The sequence below is a fragment of the Rhinatrema bivittatum genome, chromosome 3 (assembly GCF_901001135.1).
Source record: "Rhinatrema bivittatum chromosome 3, aRhiBiv1.1, whole genome shotgun sequence".
NCBI lineage: Eukaryota > Metazoa > Chordata > Amphibia > Gymnophiona > Rhinatrematidae > Rhinatrema > Rhinatrema bivittatum.
This window is the reverse complement of record NC_042617.1, coordinates 541,305,699-541,331,778: the sequence shown is the minus strand read 5'-3', so window position 1 is coordinate 541,331,778 and position 26,080 is coordinate 541,305,699. Positions and strand designations below refer to the sequence as shown.

At 41.1% G+C, this 26,080-nt stretch overlaps 1 protein-coding gene across 7 annotated transcripts in view; it reads right to left on the bottom strand.

Moving 5' to 3' along the window:
* Positions 1–26,080, bottom strand: part of LOC115088276 (triadin-like) — a 162,069-nt gene that overhangs the window by 39,583 nt on the left and 96,406 nt on the right. For 3 of the 7 annotated variants that reach the window (XM_029596396.1, XM_029596394.1, XM_029596397.1), the window contains 5 exons: positions 25,423–25,476; positions 14,818–14,946; positions 12,694–12,708; positions 11,158–11,187; positions 2,810–2,839 (listed from right to left, as the gene is read on the bottom strand). In XM_029596396.1, the coding sequence (XP_029452256.1) occupies positions 2,810–2,839; positions 11,158–11,187; positions 12,694–12,708; positions 14,818–14,946; positions 25,423–25,476 (258 nt within the window). The remainder of the gene's footprint in view (positions 1–2,809; positions 2,840–11,157; positions 11,188–12,693; positions 12,709–14,817; positions 14,947–25,422; positions 25,477–26,080) is intronic. The other 4 variants (XM_029596400.1, XM_029596399.1, XM_029596395.1 and 1 more) reach the window with 3 other exon arrangements.

Genomic DNA, 26,080 nt, shown 5'->3' with positions numbered 1-26,080 from the left:
TTTTTAGTGCACATTAAAACCCAATTAGTACAAGTTAACATGACCTAAGGTGCACTAGATCAATTTAACGCACGCTAATTCGATTTGGTGAGCACTCAAACATGTAGCATGCACCAAACAAAACAAAAACATACAACAGCACATCACCATCATTCCCACCAATCTCTTTTTTCAGTTTTGCTTTGCAGATATTGTAACCACAATTGCTCTCATTGGTAACAGACTTGATATGATTAACATTATGAGGAAAGCATCCCATCCTCTGCAGCTGATGAATTCAGTGTTTCCTTAATCTGTTGCACGCTCCCCTTTCTTTGTTTGTTGCACTGGTTCTAAAAAGATCTCTGCAATTTCTGTTGGCATATAGATACCATGTTATTTGTAGAAATGTAATTAAATCCTCCCCAGTGGGCCTTAGGCTCCACTACTCCTTTTATCTGTGGGTAAGGAAAGGGAATTCCCCAAACTTTCGTTGCTTCCTCTCCTCAGAATGGGAAAGGGGATCTCTGGCCGTGTGTTGCCTGTTATTTCCACAAGCACTGCTCTTTTTCCCTTGTGTTCTGCGTGGGGCCTTGCTAGTGTTGGACCTTAGCTGGGTTCAAGATCTTATATCAGGAGCTAGATGTACTCCGATTGTCAGGGTCAGAGTACTTTTGCTTTCTGTTGTAACAATCAGTCTAACTATGAAGCACTGATACATCCTGATTGGAAATACTATCTAGGAATATCTGTAACCATTTTACAAATAATTTTTTATGTCAGGTGCATATAGACCACATTCTGGACAATTTTATGGGGGTTTTTTGGATGTGCAAATGTACAAATTTGCTCAACTAGATCTTGGGTCTCTTTTTTTAAAGGGAGATATGGTAAAATCACAGACACTCCCAACTTCTTTTTGTGCTCACTCCAACTTCAATGAAAAACTCTGCTATCTGCATCTTCTTCACCAGCTGCCAAGATACTTTCAAGTCCTCTGTCTCCTAGCCTCTCTCTAATTAATTTTTTTCTTTCTTTCTTTTCAACCCGCCTCTATCAAGGCCCTAGGTGGCATAAATCTAAAACACAGAAAACCAAGAAAAACATAACAACAAAAAACAAGAACAATGGAACAAAAGACAAAATAACAGAGTTCTCAAATATGTCACAATGAGAAACCAGCCGTAATATCACAGAAGTGCCTGCTTAAAAAGGTTTTTAATAAGCCCTTGAATGTTTTACTACAACCCATCAATTTTAACTCCTGCGGTAAAGTGTTCCAAATGATTGGAGCAGCTATCGAGAATGCCCATTCCCTAGAGTCAGCCAGCTGGGCATGTTATATGGTTGGAATGGCTAGAAGCCCTCTCCATGCAGATCGCAATAATCTTGTAGGATCATATATTTTAAGCATAAAATTAATCCATGGAAGGGAGTTTAGAGAGAGCAATTCGTGAACAAGCATTGCGACCTTATATTTGGATTGAGAGCCAGTGGAGGTCAAGAAGAACTGGTGTAATATGATATCTAATGCTGTGACCTGAAATTAATTGAGCCGCAGAATTTTGCAAAACGTGTAGTGCAAAATGACTTCCCATGAAGGTTTGTGCTTCTACTAATTACGAAACATGAGAGAAATGTGAAAGACAAGGATAGCATCAAATAATCTGTACTTAAACTTTATTTAATTATGATACAGTACTGAATTATGTTCATCTTGCCCATACGTTGAAACTAATTAATATAGCCCGTTATTTTTTTTTTTTACTTAAAAAACGTATATACCGCTTCTCACCCTAAAAGGTTGCGCAAGGTTGTGTACAGCTTTAAACCCAATGATATAAAAAAAAAAATACACATCCTAAGATAACAAGTGAATACTAACCTAAAAAGAAACCCTTAAAATCACAAATAAGAGCTGTGACAACCTTAATTCAAACGTCAGATCTGGGTAGGCATATATCAATTATTATACAAACCCCTAAACAACAACTGTTTCAGACTGCTCCAGGATCAATAGAGCTGGAGAGTCACTTAAACAGGTTCAGTCAAATCTTAGACAAAATGTTTTTAACTGCATACCAAAATTTCCCAAGGACATCTCTTGACTAAGAATATCTTGGAGAATGTTCCAAAATTTTGAATCTTCTGCAAAGAGTATCCTTTCACAATTTTGGGATGTCCCCACCTCCTTAAATGTTGTTATACAGACTGCTGGACTGGACCACAGAGTATAAGTTGTAATATACTATTCCAGCTTCTGTTTAAGATATTGGGAGGGCCATTTGCCTTCAATTCAGAAAATACCAAACAGAGAAGTTTAACTTGGGCTTGCAGGTGTATTGTGAGCCAATGCAACATTTTGAGTGAGATTGAGGCAGGAGTCCCTCTATGTCAACCAAGGATACAGTTCTAGCAGCAATAATTTGGACCTTCTGTAACTTGCAGATGAGTCTCTGTGGGAGGCCCACATACAAACAAGTTGCAGTCATTCAAATGTAAAATCATTGTAACCTGGCTTCCAGTTATAGATAATGGTTTCAAGTCTGTGAATGTGCACAAGAGTATGTCTGAACAAAAAATAACATAGTATCCAATGCTCCAGCTGGCATATATTTTCTGCAGCATGTGAAAATTGCACAGGCTGAAAATATGCATCTATTTGACCATTTACACAGCTTAAGGTTTACATAGAATGGAGGACTATAATAGCATATACCTTTATAGAAACAGCAGTGTTGCTCCGGTGGCATGCTTTTGAAGAGGAAAGCACATCAAGAATTAGGAAAGATGCTTTAAGAGTTCATTGATACAGCCAGAAAGCACTCACCTTTTGCTTTGGTTATTGGTTGTATGCCACCTAAAACAAACCAATAAAGTAAATAATTAATACACATTTCAGTAATAAGTTTCAAAGGACATATGGGCAAATATTCATCAACTAAAAAGAAATACTTTAACTTCTAATGCCCTTCACTTTGTCACATGGACTGTATTCTACTGGCCAGCTCTCCCTGATTGTTTTGTGATGAGAAAAACAAAAGAAATGAAACAAATTATACAGATAACAAGATGAAGGGTCTACATGATCCAGTATACTTATATTTCTGTCATTTATATTAGATTTTTCTACTCTTGAAGTCACTCAAAACATTTCACAGTTTCTTGCACATGCTCATGCAAGGTTCCTAGGTAATAAAATCATGCATGCTGGTCAAGGATGGAATATACTATAGAAGCAGATAACAATTATTTATATCTTAGTCTGAAAATAATATAGAAACATTAGTAAGTAAATTAAATTTATTTTTACATTAGTCTGCATGAGGATCTGGTGCAAGAAATGCCTATGCCTGAAAGAACTTGCAACAAGCCTAGCATACTCTAGAGCATCAAGTTAATCGCTGATGAAACTCCAAGAATTCCGGCTGGGATAATATAGTGTTTCTTCTCTGCTCTGAATGTAAATAATTCTTCAAGGAATGAGTACAGTGCGGGTGCTGGAGACAATAAACGGTAACAGAATTCAAGAAAGCATGGGCTAATCACTGAGGATCTCTACTTGCAACGAAGTGAGCAGAAAGCTGGAGTCTAAGTCATTGTGTTAAGAATGAAGTTGGGCAGAATAGATGGGCCTTACAGCCCTTATCTGGCATTATGGGGCAGATTTTTAAACCTACGCGCGTGGCCCTCATTTGTGTGCACTACCCGACGCGCACTAATGTACGCCTGATTTTATAACATGTGCACGCAGGCGCACGCATGTTATAAAATCCAGGGTTGTCGTGCGCAAGGGGGTGCACACTAGTGCACCTTGTGCGCGCCGAGCCCTAGGGGAGCCCCAATGGCTTTCCCCGTTCCCTCCGAGGCCGCTCTGAAATCGGAGCGGCCTCGGAGGGAACTTTCCTTCGGCCCCCCTACCTTCCCCTCCCTTCCCATATCTAACCCGCCCCGCAGCCCTACCTAAATCCCCCCTACCTTTATTTTGTAAATTATGCCTGTCTCTGGCAGGAGTAACTTGCGCGAACCGGCTGGCTGCTGGCGCACAATCCCCTGGCATGACCGCTATGCCGGAGGCCTTGGTCCTGCCCCTGCCCCACCCCTGCCCTTTTCACAAAGCCTCTGGACATATGCATGTCCCGGGGCTTTGTGCATGTCGCTGGGCCTATGCAAAATCCTGAGGATTTACGCCCTTAACCTTTTTAAAATCCTCCCCTATATTCTCTGTTTCTATATTTCTATGTAAACATATGGCTAAATGGTGGCCAGGGACAAATGAAGTGCTATAGAAGGTACAGGCTATGAACTACCATGTTCGCCAAACTGAGAATATGAGAAGCCAGGTTACATATTACTGCTGCATCACACAGGGCCTATCTGTGAAGGCCATGTCATTGAGGCTTATGGGAAGTTCATCAGCATGCTCCATGTTTGGGTTGTGGGTCATGAAGGAGAGTAACATAGCAAGTAGCACTTTGTTGCATGTTTGAAACAATAAATGGAGACTACAGTGCACCAGAAAAGGAGGTAGCTATGAGGGTATAGCAGGTGTTGGAAGAAACGCTCAGTATGGAAACAACAGTAGATAATCTAATGTCCAGTGGTCCTAGTCCTGAAGAACTAAGCTGTGTGTCTACTTTTTGCTATCCACTAAATGCTGCTGAATAATATAGACCACAAATATGATAAAATACATTGAAACAAGCTCAAAAAGAACTTAATAAGGATATTGGACTTTCGTCTCGGTGTCAGGTTTTGTACATCTATAACTGTAAGTCACACATACTGTATGTAGAGTTCATGTCTGGCTTTACTAAGAAAAGGGCCATGCTAGATTTTTTGCTGTCCTGTGCGAGCTTCATTCAGTGATAAAAACTTTAAAAACTGATACCATCCCCCCCACCGAACCCAGCCATGGGTTCGGTGGAGGGGAAGGTCCAAGGCTAACTTTATAGCCTTGGACAATACCCCTCACACCATTCCACATACACAGTTAAAAGTTATGCATTTATATTTTACATGAAAAATATCAAAGTACAACATTCTGAGGTAAAAATATCACTTATATTATATTTACATGCTCTGCTGTAATGCCAACCAGAAATCTCTAAAAATGACACTTGGAATCCATATGGTATTAGGTCTATTGTGTTGTGTGTTGGGTGTGGGCTTGACCTTCTGAAAGCCTGAATACACTAATATACTTCCTATTAGGAGAATGTTTCACCTCAGCCACACATGCAGAACATAAACAGACCCTCACCAAAAACAGAATGGAGCAACCATAAAGTAGAAATACAAACATGCAGACAAAAACTGAAATGGAACCACAAGAAGCCAGAAACTCTAAGAGGCCCAACAATGAAGAAACAGAACCATAACCATTCCTCAATCATCTAACAATAAAATCAAGAAATAAAATAAATACATAATCATAATACTAAAAACATACTTATAATATTATTTCAAAAAAAGCTGAATAAAAGATAAAATAATTAAAAACTCATATACAAGTTTTTTTAAATGTCCCAAACACCAATAAAATATTTCAAAACAGCAGACACATTAAATAACACCTGAAAAATAAAACTATAAAGGATTTTAAAAATTCACACTCTCCAAACCTGGGAACTTTGATTTCCAGTCACTCTGAGATTGTCATGGATTAGTGGGAGTAGATGCACAAACTTTCTCCTCTCTTTCTAATACACACACATGCACATACACACACTCACACATACACAAGCTCATACACACATATGCTCCCTCTCAGACAAACCCAGCTCTTCTTTGGCTGAGATCTACCAGCAGCGTCAGGTGCTCATCTTCATTTCAGCTGCTGGCAGGTTGGAATCCACCTGCAGCATCCATTCTCTCTTTCTCATACACAAACACATTCATACACATACACACACACACACACACAAACCAGTCAGGCTCCCATTCTCTCTCCCCTTCCCCCTTCCATACACACACCAGACAAGCTCCCATTTACATACCCCAGGCAGGCTCCCATTCATATCCACCCAAATTCCAGGCAGACTCCCATTCACACACAAACACACACACTCTCTGCCCATCCCAGGAAAGCTCCCATGCATGCATGTGCGCAACCCTCAGCCCCACCCCCCCCCCCAGGCAGGCTCCCATTCACACACACATACACACACACACACCCATCCCAGGCAGCCTCCCATTCACACACACACACACACACACTCCCATCACAGGCAGTCTCCAATTCACACACACACACACACACATACACATATGCAACCCAGGCAGGCTCCCATTCATGCACCCACCCACCCCAGGCAGGCTCCCATTCACACACCCATCCCAGGCAGACTTCCATTCACATACCCACCCAAGGCAGGCTCCCAGTCACATACCCATCCCAGGCAGCCTCCCATTCACACACACACACACACACCCATCCCAGGCAGGCTTCCATTCACATACCCATCCCAGGCAGCCTCCCATTCACATATCCATCCCAGGTAGTCTCCCATTCACACACACACACGCGCGTGCGCACACACACACACACCCATCAAAGGCAGGCTTCCATTCACATACCCACCCCAGGCAGGCTCCCATTCACACATCCATCCCAGGCAGCCTCCCATTCACACACAGACACACACACACACACACACCCTTCACAGGCAGTCTCACATTCACACACACACACACACATACACATATGCAACCCAGGCAGGCTCCCATTCATGCACCCACCCAACACAGGCAGGCTCCCATTCACACACACACACACACACACACATACCTATCACAGGCGGCCTCCCATTCTCTTACACAAACACATGCAGACCAGACAGTTAGGGTCCATGATTCATTCCTCCTCCACTGCTGATGCCAGCCTGTAAATTCTTTGTGGAGAGCAGCCGTTCTGCAGGCCCTCTTCATGTGCTGTCTCTGAGGTATTTCAACACTCAAGGTGCTAGCAATTTCTGTATTCTCTTCTCATGCATTGCGAGATGAGAATACAGTAAGTGCTAGCGCAGAGAGTGTTGAATACCGCGGGGCTAGCACATGAGGAGGAGTTGCTGGATGGGCTTCCTCTTCTGCCATGGCCTCCTGCTTCTTCTGCTGCCAGTGACAGCGGGTCCACTGGCAGCAGCAAGGGCTTCTACTTCTTCCACCGCCAATGGGATTGGGTCCACTGGCGGCAACATAGGCCTCTCCCTGCTACAGATGCTGCTCCACCAGGTCTGCCGCCCTGTGCAATTGTATGTTTTGCACACCCGATGGCATTGGGCCTGACTAAGAATGAAAACATAACTCTGGTATCCTGGATTACAGGTTGCAGGTTTAAATATATGCAGTACCTTTACTTCCAAGGATATTTGCACAGTAAGAGTTTCAATTCCAGCAACTATATACAAGTCCAATTTTCACTACCCACATCAAGTTCATTCCAAGTTCAAAATTTTCAAGGAAATGATCCAGTATACAGACAGAAAAATTATTTAACCAACAAGTAATCACGGAATCTTTCACTGGGTTTGCCAATTGCCACATACACAGCTTAACAGCCCTCAAGTCGCCAGGAACAAAATCTTGCTCCCAGGAATCTCCTTTGGTAATTCTTGAGCACCGATCTAACTCCTCAGAGGTGAGGTTGAATGTCCTACCTCATACCTGCTATAAATGCCTTCTAGGTGGCTCTCAATTTCAATTTATCAGAGTCACTCGGTGGCTCATTGGAAAAGCTCCAGCCTCTCACTCCAGCAGTCTACCAGTTCATGGAAATCAGATCTTATTTTGCCCTTACATGCTGTCTCCCCTATCATACTTTATCGCCATCTCTTTACTATGTCATGGTCTGGCAGGCTGGAATCAGGGAGCGATACAGGGCTATGGGACAAGACTGGTGCTGGTCTTCTTCCTAACCAGCCCTCTCTCCTTCAGGTTGAGCCCTGGATTCTGGAGCCAGTAGGACTTTTTTCCTGGCAAACATTATGGTGTTTCAGATATTAGCTGGGAGCTGGATACAGGAACTGGCTGAGAGCTGGATAGAGGTACTGGCTGGGCGCCGGGTAGAGGTACTGGAAAGGAGCTGGATACAGGTACTGCCTGGAAGCTGGAACCAAGGACATGAGCCAGGCTTGGTAAATAGACTGAACTGGACTAGGAAGGGCAAGGACAAGAGAAGAACTGGACTGAATAAGAACAGGACTGAACAAGGATTGAACAAGAACAGTACCAGACAGACAACAGAAAACAAGAAAGTCCAACAGAGCATAAGTCTGGGCAAGGTAATCCTAGTAGGTCCAGAGGCCATAAGGTAAGACAGAAAGCTCAGGAGGACACATAGCATGGCAGAGAGGCCTAAGAGACTGCAGAAAAAGGCCAGAAGGCCTGGAAGGGCCCAGAGCAAGTCAAGAGGCCAAGAGAGGCCACAGAGAAAGGTAAGAGACCAAGAGGGGCCACAAGGTAAGACAAGAAGCCTGGGTAGGCCACAAGACAGGAGGCCTGGGTAGGCCACAAGTGAAGGAAGGAGGCCTGGGTAGGCCACAAGGCAAGACAAGAAGCCTGGATAGGATGCAAGGCAAGGTAGACCGCCTGGATAGGAGACAAGACAAGGCAGAAGGCCTGAGTAGGCCTCAAGGCAAGGTACAATAGTGAGAAGGAGGTGACCAGGTCAAAGAGCCGAGTTGACTCAATGAAGAGGCAGAGAGGTACTGAACAGGCTGGGTTAAGTAGTCCTAGGATGAGGCATCAGGTGATCAGTTAAGTGGTGACTAGTACAGCTGAGAGAAAGGCTTGCTGAGGACCCCTGGTGGAAGGGAGGCTGTGCAGCAAGCAAAACCATGGCATGGGAAGGCGGCATATCAGGCAAAACCATGGCAATTGGGCTATAATTGTGATTCAACCTGTAGCTTCTTAGCCTATTAATAGATCCTCATTTGTAGCTAAATCTTTACTTCTTAAACCCAATATAATTGTCTTGTTTCTTCATTGGCCTGATGTTATAATAAATACATATGGGCTAAGCTCACAGTTTCTACAATGGGTGAAGGCTCTATATGCATATCCGGCAGCCAGAGTCTTGACTAATGGGATTTAATCAGACCCCTTTCTTAGTCAAAGGGGAACTAAGCAGGTTTGCCCTCTATCACCTCTTTTGTTTGATTTAGAACAGTTGAGGCCCTTGCACATATATGCAGAGACCAGGTTATGGAGGGCATCAAATTGGCAGGACGGACACATGAGATTTATTTGTATGCTGATGATATCCTTCTATATCTTGCAAACCATATTACATCATTACCCAGTCTGATGAGGGTTTGGGAAAAATAGGGGAATATATTGGAGTACAAAATAAATACTGGGTCAAATTGGCAGAAGTGGCCCCTTTTCTGTCAGTATGGAGTTGAGAAAAGAGAGGACCTCTAGGTTGTAGTGGACCTAGGGACCACCCCCAATGTGAACTGGTGCCTTGCAGTGCCTTTTTCCCTCAAGGGAAAGGGTCCGAGGTTGAGGGTTAGGAAGATAGGTGCTTCATCCTCTTGAGGCCCAAGAGGAAGGACTATAGATTCATTCTGAAATGAGGAGTGCCCCACAACGGACTCAGAATGTGGAGGATACCAGGGAGACCTGCATGTTGCTGGAGGGGAGAAGTAGAGAATCTGAGTGGAAAGTTGCCTGATGAATGAGTCAAGAGTAAGCCCTAAGAGGTAGATTTTAAAAGTGATACTCTAGCAAAAATGGCCACATACACGCGTATGTGGGCCATGCATGAACAACGCAAATTTTAATGTAGAGAGCAGTGTTGGAACTGCCTCTAAGTGAAATATCTAGCTTAATTAGTTAGGGGTAGTAACCGCCGCAATAAGCAAGCTACACCCATGCTTATTTGTTTACCCAGACTATGTAATTCAGTCCTTGTTGGTTGTTGTCTGTATGTAGATCCATTTTCTTCATCCCCCCTGCCGTTGAAGCAGAGAGTTATGCTGGATATGGCTCTCTGCTTCAATGGCAGGGGAGAAAGTCTGATACTTCACTTTCAGTGCATATCCAGCATAGCTCTCTGCTTCAACGGCAGGGGAGAAAGACTGATACTTCACTAAGGGAAGATAATTTTCAAGCAGCCAGTTTACTTAAGTAAATAACTTTCAAAATTCTCCTCTTAATGTTTCACTATGTTTCCTTGATATATTTGTTTCTACTCCAATTAGCTCTGTCCTAATGGGTGCAGAATATTCTGACTTTCAAATATAAATTGTCACATGATGAATGCTAGTATATATATATGTATTATCATTTTGCAACTGTATCTGCTCACAGCATTAGAAATGATTTGTTGAGGCTGTGTTTAATTTTTACTGCTTTCAAAGTAGTAATATACTAACATAATAAATGATGGCAGATAAAGACCAGAATGGCTCGTTCAGATTACCCAGCAAGGTTTTCAGGGTTGTCACTGCCAGTCCATGCAAGTTACCCCTACGCCATCTTGGAAGCACAATACAGTCACGTCACTGCTCTTTCGGACTGAACCGCCATTCTGCTTCATTACTATCCTCTTGTGGTTAGGGATTCTGTGTGTTTATCCTGTGCTGTTTGAATTCTGTTATCATGTTTGTCTCCAACATCATCACCTCTGGGAGGGCATTACAGGCATTCCATCACCCTTTCCACAAAAAAAAAAAATATTGCCTGGCACTGTTCCTGAGTTTTACCTATTCAAGGGCTATATGCATGGCAGTAACATAAGCAGCATGATACTTTAACTTCAAGCACGTTTCTTTTATTGCATACTATTCAGCTAATCTTAACCTCTCCTTCCACCTCATCAGTATAATCCATAAATGTGTAAAATAAACAGCAATTTTGGTTAGTGGCAGACAAATTCTTCTTCGTTGTATTACATTTATTATCATTTACATTGACTTTTCTGCTAGCATTTTGGCTGGAGTGTAGAGCATTAATTCCTTGGAAATACCAAGTTTTGCAAACGTATCTGTTTGGAATATGTGATTTACCTGCACTTAAATTTTAATTAATACACATATGGCTTAGTTTATAATAGTAATACTCCCTTTTAGATATAAAATTACCTTCTGGTAAAAGCTTTGTCTCGCTAAGATTATTTCTTAATTAACTGCACTTGAAAGAACTGATTGTGAATAGAGAATAGAGAATACCAACCTATTTTTTTCACTTTAGGCTTCTGTTCATCTGAATTGGGAAGGAAATGATAAACAGTTAGGTCGTACACTGAGTAGTTGAATATTACTGTTGTGCAAAAGCATGCATAACTGTGGGTCACTGCTGTTTTTTTTTCATTCATGCACATCACAAAATTTGCCATGCATTTCATGCTAAAGGCCCATTTCAATTGTCATACTGCAACATGGATTTAATTTATACTGTAAATTATTTTGCAAAAATACCCAGGAACTTTTCATTTTGGCATATGGTTTTTATTTCTTGATGCAGCTAGATATTGCTCGATTGGATTCTTTAGGACAGATTTCAGTTAAAGTCTAGCTAACAAAATATAAATTAGTGTCCAAAGGCACAGCCTGCTGTGTCAAGAACTTAATCCTTTCAGTGGTGTGTGAGGCGCCTACCTGGACAACCCTGCTCTTACATATACTGGGACACCTTGATTGTCTGCAAGCCAATAGCATTATTGGTCGCTAAGGCATTGGAAGCTTTATGTTGAATCCATATTAGCAAATTTGCATATTAATAAACCATAGCCTTCATTCTGTGACCATCGTATGATGCAGGTAGAAAGTCAGAGGGAAACTCGGGCACCGATGAAAGGTGCCTGGGTTGTCTCATTGTACTGTCGCTGAATCCAGTGAGCTGCAGTTCAGCAGACTGTGGCGACTGAACACTTCTGGTGGCAAAAGCCTTTGATTTTTCAGTTCTTGCCACTTACACCTTTTGGAGCTTTATTTTCAAAATGATGCATTATAAATGCCAAACAGACTGATTGGATAACATACTTATCTTGGAAATTTGTGCACTAACTTTTTGCTAAGTGCACAATATTCTTAAAGCGAGTTTCTGTCTAAATTTAGAAAAAAATAGATGGCCAAATGACTGAAATAAACCTGCAAATCTCTATCCTTTTATTTTTACATTTGTTCTGCTTGTTTTTGAAAATACAGAAATAAAGGTTAATCTCCAAAATAATGTAAGACAATACCTCTTTATTGGACCAATTGAATACATTTCTTGACTAATTTTCAGAAGTTGGCAATCTCTTCCTCAGATCCAAAAACAGAATGAGCAAAAGATGACATTGCTTTTTGTTAGAATTTCTTCTAATGTTAATATCAAGTTTTCAGCTTAGATCATTAATCAGACTGTGCAAGCTAGTTGCTCAGTGTAAATGTGATGACAGTAGCTTTCTTTTTTCCCATTCTGTGTCTGTGGGGAAAAGAACGCGTACAGTAACGAATCAGTCCCTATGTGTTGCATGTATTCCTTAAGAATCGGGCCCTTAGTCAATCATAATAGAGAATGAGATTTCTTTGAATGTTATTGATAAGCAATCTTACTCAAAAGCTCATGCAGGCATCTTGCAGTAATAGAAATGAGGTGTTCTGGTGATCTTTGTACTTGTACCAATAGGTTCAACAGTGGGTGAACAATTCATGATCACTGCCAGTATTTTCACTATAGGATAATATTTGCAAAAGAGCTATGGAATATATAAATGTATATTACCGACATTTGTGCTTCCTGCAGTTATAATGATACAGAAATGCATGAAAATCAGTACACAGTACAATCTTCCTTTCACTTTCTTACCCAATGAGTTTTACACTGCAAAATATATCATGTTTGGTCTCTAGAGAATTCAGTCAGTCAATTTGAAACCAATTTTGACTCTATTGCAAGGAAGTTAAATGAGGACTGTATAATGTTAATCTACAAAGTGATTCATTTAGCAAAACAGAGCATATTCAAAGCTTAATTATGTCACAGCATATCACAAAGATCAATAAAATATACCCGACTGTTGATTAGGTGCTATCTGCCATTAACACAATGGTGGCATCTATTTTATAAACACACAGCACTTTCCTTAGTAGGGGTGCAGCACAGTAACATAGGGGTCAAAGTCCTAAACTGCATTAACATTGGCCATTAATGTACATTAACTTGGTGTTTAATCCTTGCATTAATGAATGATGTTAAAGATATGCAAATAAGGTGTGCCTTAAGGTATGACCATTACATTACGTGTTAGTGCAGGCATTAATGCAAATAGTTAACTACACCTCCCTGAGGCACAGTTAAGATTTTTGCATCAATGGGTCTGTATTAAATTTTTCAAGTTTTAACACACATTTTCATTTGCTAGTTTGCTACACTAATAGATAATGAGTTATTATGTAGCATAATTTTGCATCTTGATAGCTAGCTTTTATATTAACATTAATGCAAGTTCGCTAATGCACAGTATCAGAAGTGTCAATGCATGTTAACGTTTGCATTAACCCTAATGCTGTTTATTACATTGGCCCCAGAGTTTGGTTGAAAGATGAAAGAAATTCATCAGGTCAGTCCTTCTTCAAATTACTTATGTTTGGGTAATTATTTGTTTGCATTGGTCCAGAAGGCAAAAACCTAGCGGAGCTGAAAGCTCATTCTACCACAGAAATAAATCGGCGTAAATCCCAGGTTTAAGATGGGCAAAAGGACATCTAATTAAGTTCATATCTCTTCAGGCTTAGAGAGGATTGCTTCTATTAAAGAATTATCAGCATTTTACTAGAATGTGCTTGGAGAGGAATGTAAAGATCTTCCTTTTTCCACTGGCAATTTTTAAGCCACAAATTGTTTACACTAAGTCAGGAGGAAATATTTGGAAAGGCAGAATTACACAAAATGGCTCTATCAGGGAGCCATTTAAAAATGGAAAAGTTTGAATCCCACGAGACTTCTACATCCTTAAAACATTAATAGACTGTGAACATGGCATTCCAGTGTCTTGGGCCGGATGAAAAGTAAAAGATTAAGCATGGTGTATTAGCCCCGTTTCAGGAGAATATATATATATATATCTCCTTTCTATTCTATATATATATAATCAGATCAACCCTGTTCAGTAGAACTGTAATTATTTTTATTATTCTATGTCACATGTTCTATTCTTTTTCAGCTTTGGCATTTCAAATATATTGTGAGAAAAACTGCAACAAATGTATCAACAGGAAGAAACCCCTCTCTTTTCCTGATGGGTATAAATATACCGTGTTACATTATTTGCACTTTAAATATCAGGAGCCTGATGTTTAAAGCTACTTAGCTGGGAAAATAACAACTTATCAGGGTAAGTGGTGGCCGCTGAACATCTGGCTATGTTCGACAGTCATCACTTAACTGGATAAGCCACTTCTCCGGCTAAGTAGATAGCTGGATAGGTCAGGAGGGGGCAATGGGTGCAACGGAGCAGGGCTAGTTGTCTGGCTAAATTAGCCATAGAGCAGGTCTGACTTAGCCGGATAGAACTTTTCAGCTAAGCAGCACTAAATACCAGGATATTCAACAGAATAACCGTGGAGTCTTATCCGGCTAACTTACAGAAATGTTCAATTATGAATATAACTGTAACTGCACTTTCCTAATCCTGACATCGTGAAACTAAGCACATTATAGTAAATATCAGCAGAAAACTAAACAAAGGAGCCAGTTTTGTAATTTCATCAATCGAATGCTGTTACTGACACCGTAAGAACAGGGCTGATTTACAGTTATCTGAGTGGTGTGAACTGTCTATATGATGTTTTAATGCACATAATATGTTAGTGATTATGGTGCCACGAGCCGTCATATGACAAATACCTTCATCACCATCAGGCGATATGATGTCAGACACTACAGAAACAAGGCCATACAGCCAATCAGTGGACCCTTCCACGGCCTCATGTATGGCATTGATGGGGTCACTGCTGAGCTTGTGTATAGCACCTCCTGAGCACATATTTTAAAACAAAGAAAAGGACAGAAAAGAACAAATGTTTTCCTTGGCGATGGTTATTCTGCTTTTCATTTATTTTTATCAGCATGCTTTTTCCCTAAGTAGAAAACAATGGCTGGTGAATAAAAACCAGTGAATACATATTTTCTTCTGGAAAAAAAATTCAATTAAGACAGCCAAATGTTGGGTTGCCTGAATTCTTTGTTGCATAGCATAATATGCTGGCATGCCTTCGACAATGGCAGTGTTTGATAATATGGAACAGAGGTAGGCAAATCCGGTCCTGGTGTGCCAGAAATAGGTCTGGTTTTCAGGATATCACAATGGATATGCATGATGTATATTTGAAAGTTCTGTCTCCATTGTATGCAAACATATCTCAAGCATGTTCATTGTGGATATTCTGAAAGCCAGACCTGTTTGTGGCACTCCAGGATTGGAGATGCCTACTCCTGGACTAGAATCTGGTTGTTTAGAGTCTCCGGGGTTGAGAAGCATCAGGAAAGTCATTTCTTGGCTCTGGAGCAATACTTTTTTTTTTTAATATCCCATAATAATCATGTAGCATGGAAGGTTCAAAAGCACGAAGGGTTTGTATAAAAAAAAAACTGCTTTGAGAAAGAAAGAAAGCAATTCAGAGTGCATACAGTTGCAGGAAGCCCAAGGGACCATGCCGCTACCTGAGAAGTGGGTAATTCCCATCCTCGAGGGTCTCCAACCGGTCAGGTTTTCAGGATATTGCTAATGAATAAGCATGAGACGTATCTACTCCTTCGTGCGTGCCTCTTTGTGCATTTCTTTTTTCTCTCTTTCTGGTTGTTTTCTTTTTGCTATACCATGCAGATCCCTACTATCACTGGACATGGTCACTATGGCGACCTTATCATCCACCGTTTTAGTTACAGACCATGGGCCAATTTAATTTCTATCCCCCTTCTTCACCCTTCCTCCCTCTCCTCCCTCCCCTCCCACATCCTAACCCTAAATTCTTTCTTCATCTCTTTAATCAACACTAGATCCATACCTAAAAAAGCTCCCATCATTTATGATCTATTAGCTCAATCGAACATAGACTTCCTATGCATCACTGAATCCTGGACATCTGACGGTGATGTTTTGCTTCTTAACCTTTGCTGCCCTACTACCTACACCTACTTCCACCACCCTCACTTGTACTGGAAAGGCGGTGGTCTCGTCATTTTCTTCAAGCACTCTGTCCTTTTTCTTTTCTTCCTTGTGTCTCCTCATTCCCTTTGAATTAATCCTCTTAACCTCAGATAAGTTTGATCTGTGTCTTTTATACTGCCTCCCTGGCCTCCTATCTCATAACTTATCCCCCCTTATTGAATTCTTCTCTATGTCCTTACCGCAGCCAGAGAAAACCATCATCTTAGGCGACTTCAACTTGCACATTGACCAATACCCTCCATCAAATACCATTGCAAACTTTATCAGTGCAACCAGCACCCTTGATCTGCATCAACATATCTACTCACCATCACACTGTGCTGGTCATATTCTGGACTTGATATTCACCAACCCATTTGTTATCTCGCTTGATTCCACCATATCTATCACACCAGTTCCATGGTCTGACCACTACCTCATTCGCTGCAATGTCAATTGCAACATCCCTACTGCCATTTCTTCTACTACCCCATGAGGTAACTCAACCTTTTCTTGATCATGAAACTATATTGATCCTCAATCTTTTAAGGACACTCTTCTTCCTTTAATTCTTAATTCCTCTAGCAATGATATGACTGACATGGTCAATATGTGGGACAATGTTCTGACTACCACTTCAGGTAAACCCACTACTACCCACACATCCCTCTGCTCCAGAACCGCCTATGCTCCCTCGTTCTCCCAAACCTTGATTACATTAAAACTAAACCTCTGCAGACTCCAAACAAAATGGAGAAATAACAAATCCACCATAATTTGTCCACAAACCTCTCTGAATTATCTAACTATTGTTCCTCAATTAATGCTGCAAAAAAAAGTCTATTTTCTAACCAAATTCTTCAAGCTAATAATAATCCCAAAATCCAATTCAATACGGTTAAAAAGTTCAACTCCAACTTTCTATATCTTAAACCCACCCCAAATCTGTCTATGTGAATCATTCAAGAATTTCTTTCAAAACAAAATTGATGATATAGAGAATACATTTCCCAACTCTTTACCCACCTGCCATGTCTGAAAACCTTCTCAGTACTGGGACTTCTTTGAACCCATTCCCAGCACTGAAATAATCCAGATAATCTCTAAAATGAATCCACCACTTAACCCGTTTCCCCTTGTTCCATAACCCTGCTCAAATCCATGAAAGATGACATTGCACTGCCCATCACTAAGTCAACTCCTCCTTAACTACTGGATCATTTCCTAAATCATTAAAACAAGCTGTGATTTATCCCATCCCAAAAAGCCAGGATGCCACTACACCTGAGTACAATAGCCTCCATCCTATTTCTGCACTACTGGTCATTGCCAAAATTATTGAATCAGCTGTATTAAAACAACTTTCTGAATAAATGGATCAATTCTCTATCTTAGATCAGTACCAGTTTGGATTTGGACAACACCAAAGTACTGAAACTCTTCTTCTTTCCTGCACATATATTTTACATCGTGGTTTTGACTCCGGCACCTCTTACATATATGTTTTCTTACATCTATCTGCCGCATTGGACACAATTAACCATGACATATAACTCACCCACTTATCAAACATTGGATTAACCAGCACTGTCCTACAATGGTTTAAATCATATCTTCTCAACAGAACACAAACTGTCATTATCAACAATACCACTTCTTCATGGTTTCCACTAAATACTGGTGTTCCTCAAGGATCAGCACTCTCTGCAGCTCTATTTAATACATATATCTCTCCCCTCTGCCAACTTCTATCAACCCTGGGTATCTCCTAAATATCTATGCAGATGACATACAGTTTTACTTTTCGACATGTCTTGTCTGGAACTCTACTGAACAATTTCTTACCTTGTGCCTAACCTACATCAAAACCTGACAATTTCATCACAAACTCAGTCTAAATCTATCCAAAACAGAAATCATGATTCTTGGTAACCCCTCATTTCCCCATATCCCAACACATATTACTCTTGACAATTTCAATATCAACATCACCAACAAAGTGCAGAACCTCAGCATACACTTTGATCCTAAACTTATTATGCAATCTCATATCCAATCAGTTGTCAAAACCTCATTCTATAAGATCTGTTTATTAAAACGCATCAAACCTCTACTTGAACATAATGCATTTTGTACTGTCCTGCAGTCCCTCATTCTCACCGGCTTGGACTCCTGCAACACTCTCTACACTGGTCTCCCCACATCATCCCTACACCCATTGCAACTTGTTCAAAACTCAGCTGCCCATCTTCTTTCCGGCTCCAAGCTCACTGATCACATTACCCCTGTATTACATAATTTGCATACGGTATAAATTACTCACTATCATTCACAACCTAATCCATAACAAAAATTGTCATCTCTCCTCAACCCTACATTTATACACTCCCTCCTGCATTTTAAGATCTCAGATCCAAATGCTACTACAAATACCTTCTCCTAGATCCACTAGACTAATTATCACTCGGGAAAGATTCTTCTCTATTGCAGGCCTCATCAGCTGGAACAATCTCCCCATACATGGGGAGATTGTTCCAGCTGATTGTTCTCTCTATGCATCTATGGGCTGCATAGAGAGAGGAATATCGAGTAAGAAAAGGGAAGTGATTATCCCCTTGTACAGGTCCTTGGTGAGACCTCACCTGGAGTATTGTGTTCAGTTCTGGAGACCGTATCTCCGAAGAGACAGAGACAAGATGGAGGCGGTCCAGAGAAGGGTGACCAAAAAGGTGGAAGGTCTTCATCAAATGACTTATGAGGAGAGATTGAAGAATCTAAATATGTACACCCTGGAGGAAAGGAGGAGCAGAGGTGATATGATACAGACTTTCAGATACTTGAAAGGTTTTAATGATCCAAAGACAACGACAAACCTTTTCCATAGGAAAAAAATCAGCAGAACCAGGGGTCACGATTTGAAGCTCCAGGGAGGAAGATTCAGAACCAATGTCAGGAAGTATTTCTTCACGGAGAGGGTGGTGGATGCCTGGAATGCCCTTCCAGAGGAAGTGGTGAAGACCAGAACTGTGAAGGACTTCAAAGGGGCGTGGGATAAACACTGTGGATCCATAAAATCAAGAGGCCGTCAATAAAGAGTGGGTGGCTAGCCAGAATGACGGCTACTGCCTGGAGACAATACCCTTATTCAATAAACATACACATGGTTACTGTGACTCCAACATCGCTCTAAGCTACAACAGCAAGAGGAAATGTGGAAAAAAGGATTTGCACTCACAAAGTGGGGAGTAGCTGGCTTGTTACGGCGGTTACTACCCCAAACCAAATAAGCCTGATACTTCACTTTCAATGCATATCCAGCATAGCTCTCTGCTTCAACGGCAGGGGAGAAGAAAACCTGATACTTCACGCATATCCAGCATAGCTCCCTGCTTCAACAGCAGGGGAGAAGAAAAACTGATACTTCACGCATATCCAGCATAGCTCTCTGCTTCAACGGCAGGGGAGAAGAAAAACTGATACTTCACGCATATCCAGCATAGCTCTCTGCTTCAACGGCAGGGGAGAAGAAAAACTGATACTTCACGCATATCCAGCATAGCTCTCTGCTTCAACGGCAGGGGAGAAGAAAAAAGGATTTGCACTCACAAAGTGGGGAGTAGCTGGCTTGTTACGGCGGTTACTACCCCAAACCAAATAAGCCTGATACTTCACTTTCAATGCATATCCTGCTTCAACGGCAGGGGAGAAGAAAAACTGATACTACAAGCATATCCAGCATAGCTCCCTGCTTCAACAGCAGGGGAGAAGAAAAACAACCAATAAGGGCTGAATAACACAGTCTGGGTAAAACAAATAAGCATGGGTGTAGCTTGCTTATTGCGGCGGTTACTTCCCCTACTACCCATAACTAATCAAGCTTGATATTTCACTTGGTTGCAGCTCCATCACTGCTCTCTACATTAATGGTGGGGGTGGAAGGGAAATAGAACCAAAGAGCTAAGAGAAACAGATAAGTATGAGAAAAAAATGTGAAGCTTGCTGGGCAGACTGGATGGGCCGTTTGGTCTTCTTCTGCCGTCATTTCTATGTTTCTATGTTTCTATACACATTTGTCTCATATCCGAAACTAAGGAATTCAAAAAGGCACTAAAAAGCCATCTTTTCAAATGTACCTTTCCGGATTAATATCTTCACTATATCATCCTCTCTCCCTTCCCTACCATCTCTTCTCGTCCATTGACCCTAGCTCTTAATGCCCTGCCTACTCTCCCTACTTCCCTCCCCCTCTTCAATATACTTTGTTTATTATGCATTTTATTTCATGATGATTTTTAGTATGATTTTTATTTTGATTTGACTTTGTTACAACTTATTTTAATTTCATATGTTTTATGTTATATTCACTCTATGAATGTTTTATTGTAAACCACCCCGAGCCTTGGAGAGTGCGGTATATAAGTATTTCGAAATAACTAAGGCAGTGCGCAAGCCAATATATCTCGTGCATATTCATTAGGGATATTCTGGTAACCCGACTGGAGAATGGCTCTCAAGGACCAGAATTGCCCACCCCTGTTCTACCTCATCAGTTGCTCTCTAAGAGTTACAATTTTGTGAAAAGATGAGTATTCTTCTCTTTGCAACCAACTAGAACAAGAGAGTGCATATACACAGATTTATTAGGATCTACAAACCAGATCATTAATGGTCTACAACTGAAGAACATTTTGCATCAGATGATTATACGTCTTGATGTTTGATGTCTCAGGAGAGGTTTCAAACAGTACATTGTTCTTGTTAAGTCGCTCTATGTTCAACATTAAAACAGGTTTAGGATGAACAGAAGTGATCATACCTTTCAGCATATGCACTGGAAATGTATGTACAACACAGTAATAAATAAAAATGTCAGATCTATAATTAGAATGCTTCATAATAAGTTTGCAAATGACAATTTTTGTCTATCGGTGAATGCTGCTGCCACAATGAATTTTATTTCTTAGGCAGTTACCAGAATCCAGGATGCACCCAGTCAGATTATTGTTTTGTAAGGCGCTATCACTTTCTCTTTAAGAGACTCTCGCTGCCACCAATTTCTTAATAAGGAACACTTGCTTGCTCTGCTGTACTTGGTAAAGCACTCTTTGGTTTCATAAAATTATGTAACAAGAGTGCCTCCAGGACCTCCTCCAGCACAGCACTGATTATGATCTTGTTTTCAAATAGGTCAGGAGACTACAGATTTCACTAGCAATTAGTCCCTGTGAAATCCAACTCTGCCAGCTGAAGGAGAGATCTGTACCCAGAACGGGATTCTGACAATGGTCATGTTTTACCACCATTTCTAACTGCAGTGTTTGCGAGGCACATGCAAGAAATCTTACCAGCGATTAGAAGCAGACTCTGACCAGCGGGCACAACAAACTCAGGCTTCAAGCACTTATTTTGATAATGATAAGTTAGTCTTTAAAACAGAAAATGCTTAACATTGTACATAAAGAATATTTTATTTGATCTTGAACTAAACATTAACTTAATACTGGTAACTGGAGTTTTTATTTTCAAATATGGCAGGCAATAATACAGCCCGCTATACACTCTCAGAACTGAAGACGGTGTGGTAGCATCAGAAGTGGAATGGCAGTAAAGCACATATCGCTTATCAAGCTGTAGCACAACATGGTACAGCAAATGCTAAAAGCAACTTTTTGGAGTAAATCTGCCTGACTTTTTATGGTTATCCATCAATGTCTGAATATGTTTTCTCAAGCCTAAGTGCCAAGGAGTCAACTCCGTTCAGTGGCATAGCCACGGGTGGGCCTGGGTGGGCAGCTGCCCACCCAATTTAGACCCAGGCCCACCCAACTGACACCGGAACTGCAAGGCTGTCGCGGGATCCCATCCCCACGACAGTGAAGAGGAGAACCCATGCCTGGCTCGCCATCACGGCACACGTGGGGAAGCGGTCCTGCAACCATATGGCCGACTGATCTTCCTGTTTGCGGGGGGGGGGGGGAGTGGAAGCACCGTGCACAGTTCCGCTTCCTCCCCCCAGTGCAGAAAGATCAGCTGGCCTCTCCTGCTGCCACTGGCCTCCTGCATACGACCAACCGATCTTCCTGTTGGGGGGGGGGAGGAGAGCGGAAGCGCCACACACAGCTTCCACTCCCCCCCCCCCAGCAGGAAGATTGGTCGGCCGTATGGCCCGAAGATAGCAGGAGGCCAGTGGCAGCAGGAGAGGCCAGCTGATCTTCCTGCTCTGGGGGGAGGAAGCGGAAACTGTGCACAGGCTTGAATGTGTATGTGTGGATGAGAATGGGAGCCTTGGTGTGTGTGTGGGTGAAAATCGGAGCATGGGTGTGTATGGGAGTGAGAATGGAGTCTTGAATGTGTGTGGGTGACAATGGAAGCTTGAATATGTGGGTGAGGATGGAAGCTTGAATGTGTGTATATATGGGTGAGAATGGGACCCTGGGTTTGTATGTGTGGGTGAGAATGGGAGTCTGGGTTTGTGTGTGAGGGTGAGAATGGGAGTCTGGGTTTGTGTGTGTGGGTGAGAATGGAAGCTTGAATATGTGGGTAAGAATGGGTGCTTGAATATGTGTATGTGTGGGTGAGAATGGGACCTTAAATGTGTGTATGTGTGGGTGAGAATGGGAGTATGGGTTTGTGTGTGTGGATGAGAATAGGTGCCTGGATGTGCGTCTGTGTGTGCATAAGAATATAAGCCTGGGGAGGGGTGAGAAAGTGAGAGCTTGTATGTATGTCTGCAGAGAATGTGAGCTTGGGGTGGGAGGGGGGGGGAGAGAGCATACGAGAGTGAGAGCCTGAGTGTGTGAGGGAGTCTGTGAAAGAAAGCATGTATGTATATATGTATGTGTGTGGAAGGGAAGAAGACAGTAGTAGAAAAGACACTGAAGAGGAATTAGGAAATGAGCGACAAGGGAAAAAATGGGAAAAAGAGACCAGGACCAACTGATTAGAAAAATACAAAGATCAGACAACAAAGGTAAAAAAAAAAAAAAAATATATATATATATATATAGAGAGAGAGAGAGAGAGAGATGTTAGTAATTTAAATATCACAACCAACAAACCCACACTTACTGTACTCCAGTGTACCGAATAGTTTCTCAACAACTCCAAACCAAAAGAGGTATCACCAGTATATACTGTCTCATTAATCATGCAAAAAACCAAATATATGTAGGCCCCTTACTAACAGAGTCTGTATTGTGTAACAGATCCTATTTTCGTATAGGGTCACCTTACTTTAATTTAAATCAACGATAGTCCATCTTTTTGAAAATTTTTCATTATAATAAAACCTGAATGTCACACATTCTGAACGAGAGGACACAGATACTCATCTACTCCTTGGTAGTAGTGCACCCGACACAGCTGTGTTTCGGACGGAACCCGTCCTGCTTCAGGGGGTGTCCTTCGAAGTCTGTTTCTTTGAGAGCGTCATAGGGAAGCCTTGTCGATCCTTGGTAACATCTTTTCTTAATGATCCATGGCAGCCCCGTTGGGCTGCCATGGATCATTAAGAAAAGATGTTACCAAGGATCGACAAGGCTTCCCTATGACGCTCTCAAAGAAACAGACTTCGAAGGACACCCCCTGAAGCAGGACGGGTTCCGTCCGAAACACAGCTGTGTCGGGTGCACTACTACCAAGGAGTAGATGAGTATCTGTGTCCTCTCGTTCAGAATGTGTGACATTCAGGTTTTATTATAATGAAAAATTTTCAAAAAAATGGACTATCGTTGATTTAAATTAAAGTAAGGTGACCCTATACGAAAATAGGATCTGTTACACAATACAGACTCTGTTAGTAAGGGGCCTACATATATTTGGTTTTTTGCATGATTAATGAGACAGTATATACTGGTGATACCTCTTTTGGTTTGGAGTAATTTAAATATGTCATCTTTGGGAATGTGCATTCTTATATTTTTGTAATTTGCTCTTTCTTAAGTATTCCACTGTTCAGAAATTTTAGTTTCTCAGGCTTTCTATTTTGGCTTTATCTGCATGTTTCTGTTTCTAATTTATAGTCTCTTATTTCTATATTAGGTAAGGGTCAGTCTCAGTTTTGCCTGTGTGTGTGACGGAAATGCAGTATTTCTAGCATATAGTTTCTCTCTAGTAGTAGTCCATCTTGTTCTGTTATTCCAGTAGGTGATGTATTAATGTTCTAGGGCCTGGTGTAGTATTTGCATTGCTGCTTTTTCATAAGGTTGCTGTTTGAATCCTGAGAGTCAGTGCTGTGTGTTAGGGCAAGGTTCCAGATGCCTCTTTCTTTGCAAGAGTTTGTTACTTCACAAAATAGCAGTGGAGGGTTATTTTTTGCTGAGATGACACCAGAATTTGAATTTTTTTTCATGTTACTTGTAATGTGAATTGCCCTAGCTATGCGCTGCACCTGTTCTGATGATTAATTATATTTTATTGTATTTATGAAGATTTCTGGGTTTCTGCAAAGATGGTTCATGAAAGAATACATTAATTTTTGTTTTATTATTTGATTGGATTTGATTGTTTTCTATACTTGAAATAATTGAAGTAAATTATTTTAAAGTTTCATACATGACACATAATGGCTGTTGCAAACTACTTAGAAAGCCATTCTAGGGTGCAGTATATGGCATTATTTATCAGTAAGAAAACAACTAGTAGACCTGCATGCCTTGTGCCCACCCATGTTAACCTTGTGCCCACCCAAAAAATCAATTCTGGCTACGCCACTGACTCCGTTCTATATTCATGGAAAAATCATAGCATAGGTGTGGCACTGCAAGTTTCCCCGACATGATCCTGCCAATGTAACCCCCATGGTGCAAAGGCCTACAGAGGGTGAAACAGTAGTTCAGCTTCCGTGCATTTTCGGTCCTTTCCCTCCCTGCTGAGACTGTCAGTAATGGTGCCAGTAGCCATGCTAGTTTTAGTGATGAGCCGCCTCTGTCCACTGGCAACTTAGCTGAGAAGAGAATGCCAACTCATTTCAATGTTTGTGCAAGTTAATCATTTTGTATTTCCCTCTCTAGGGAAGAGCCTGGAAGCCTATCCCTTTTTTTAAAGTTTAATTAAAAATTACAAAATTCTTGGACAGTTACTAAAATATTTCAAATAATCCACTTGATCTAATTTGTATTATTTATGTATTGTTAAACAGTTTTTATGCTCACAGTAGAATGTCCTATTTCAAACAAGCAGACAGATTAAATTCTTGTTTCTATAACCCTAGAAGAGGATTAACAGAAACCATGCATCTTTTTTAATTTTCTGCAAGAAAACCTGTTAGAAAGAACAAAAAAAGTTTCTGAACAAATCCTTGCCTCTGGGGGTCTCAGCTTCTCTTGGAACTATGCCAACACCAGACTGATGTGAACCTATCAGAACAAAAGGTATATGAGGAAAGGAGAGGAAGACTACTCTGAAGGGAAAAAAAGTTAGATAATTATGTGCTAAGTGTAACAAGTACCTCTTCACAGGGAATTAATGCCGTCCATGCACTCACAAGCCTGATGAGCAAAATGTGCATTATTAAATCAGTGCTCAAGCCTCATGTTATAACCCCCAAACAATTGTTGCCTCTTTGACGGAGGGGGTGTTTAGATGAACATCCAATACGGACAATAACATTTTCATGCATGTAAAACCGGCTCTTCAATCAAGGTGAAGAACTGTTTATTTTGCTGATCAGAAATGTTTCAGGAATCATTTCCTAATCATTACGGATTCAAATCTATGATGGTCTTGGCTGGTAGACATAGATATTTAGGACTCATAAATCGATTTTATATAAGCTGGATGGATGACATCACTGTGGCACACCTTTGAGTGCCACCTGAGTATCACAGATCTATTGTGCAACATAGAGTCATAAATAGCCTAAGATTCCGATGATTTTTTTTTAACAAAGTTGGTACTGGTTCCCTGATTGCACTGCCTTCTTTTTAACTAATATCAAAAAATTAACAGGAAACAGACAAA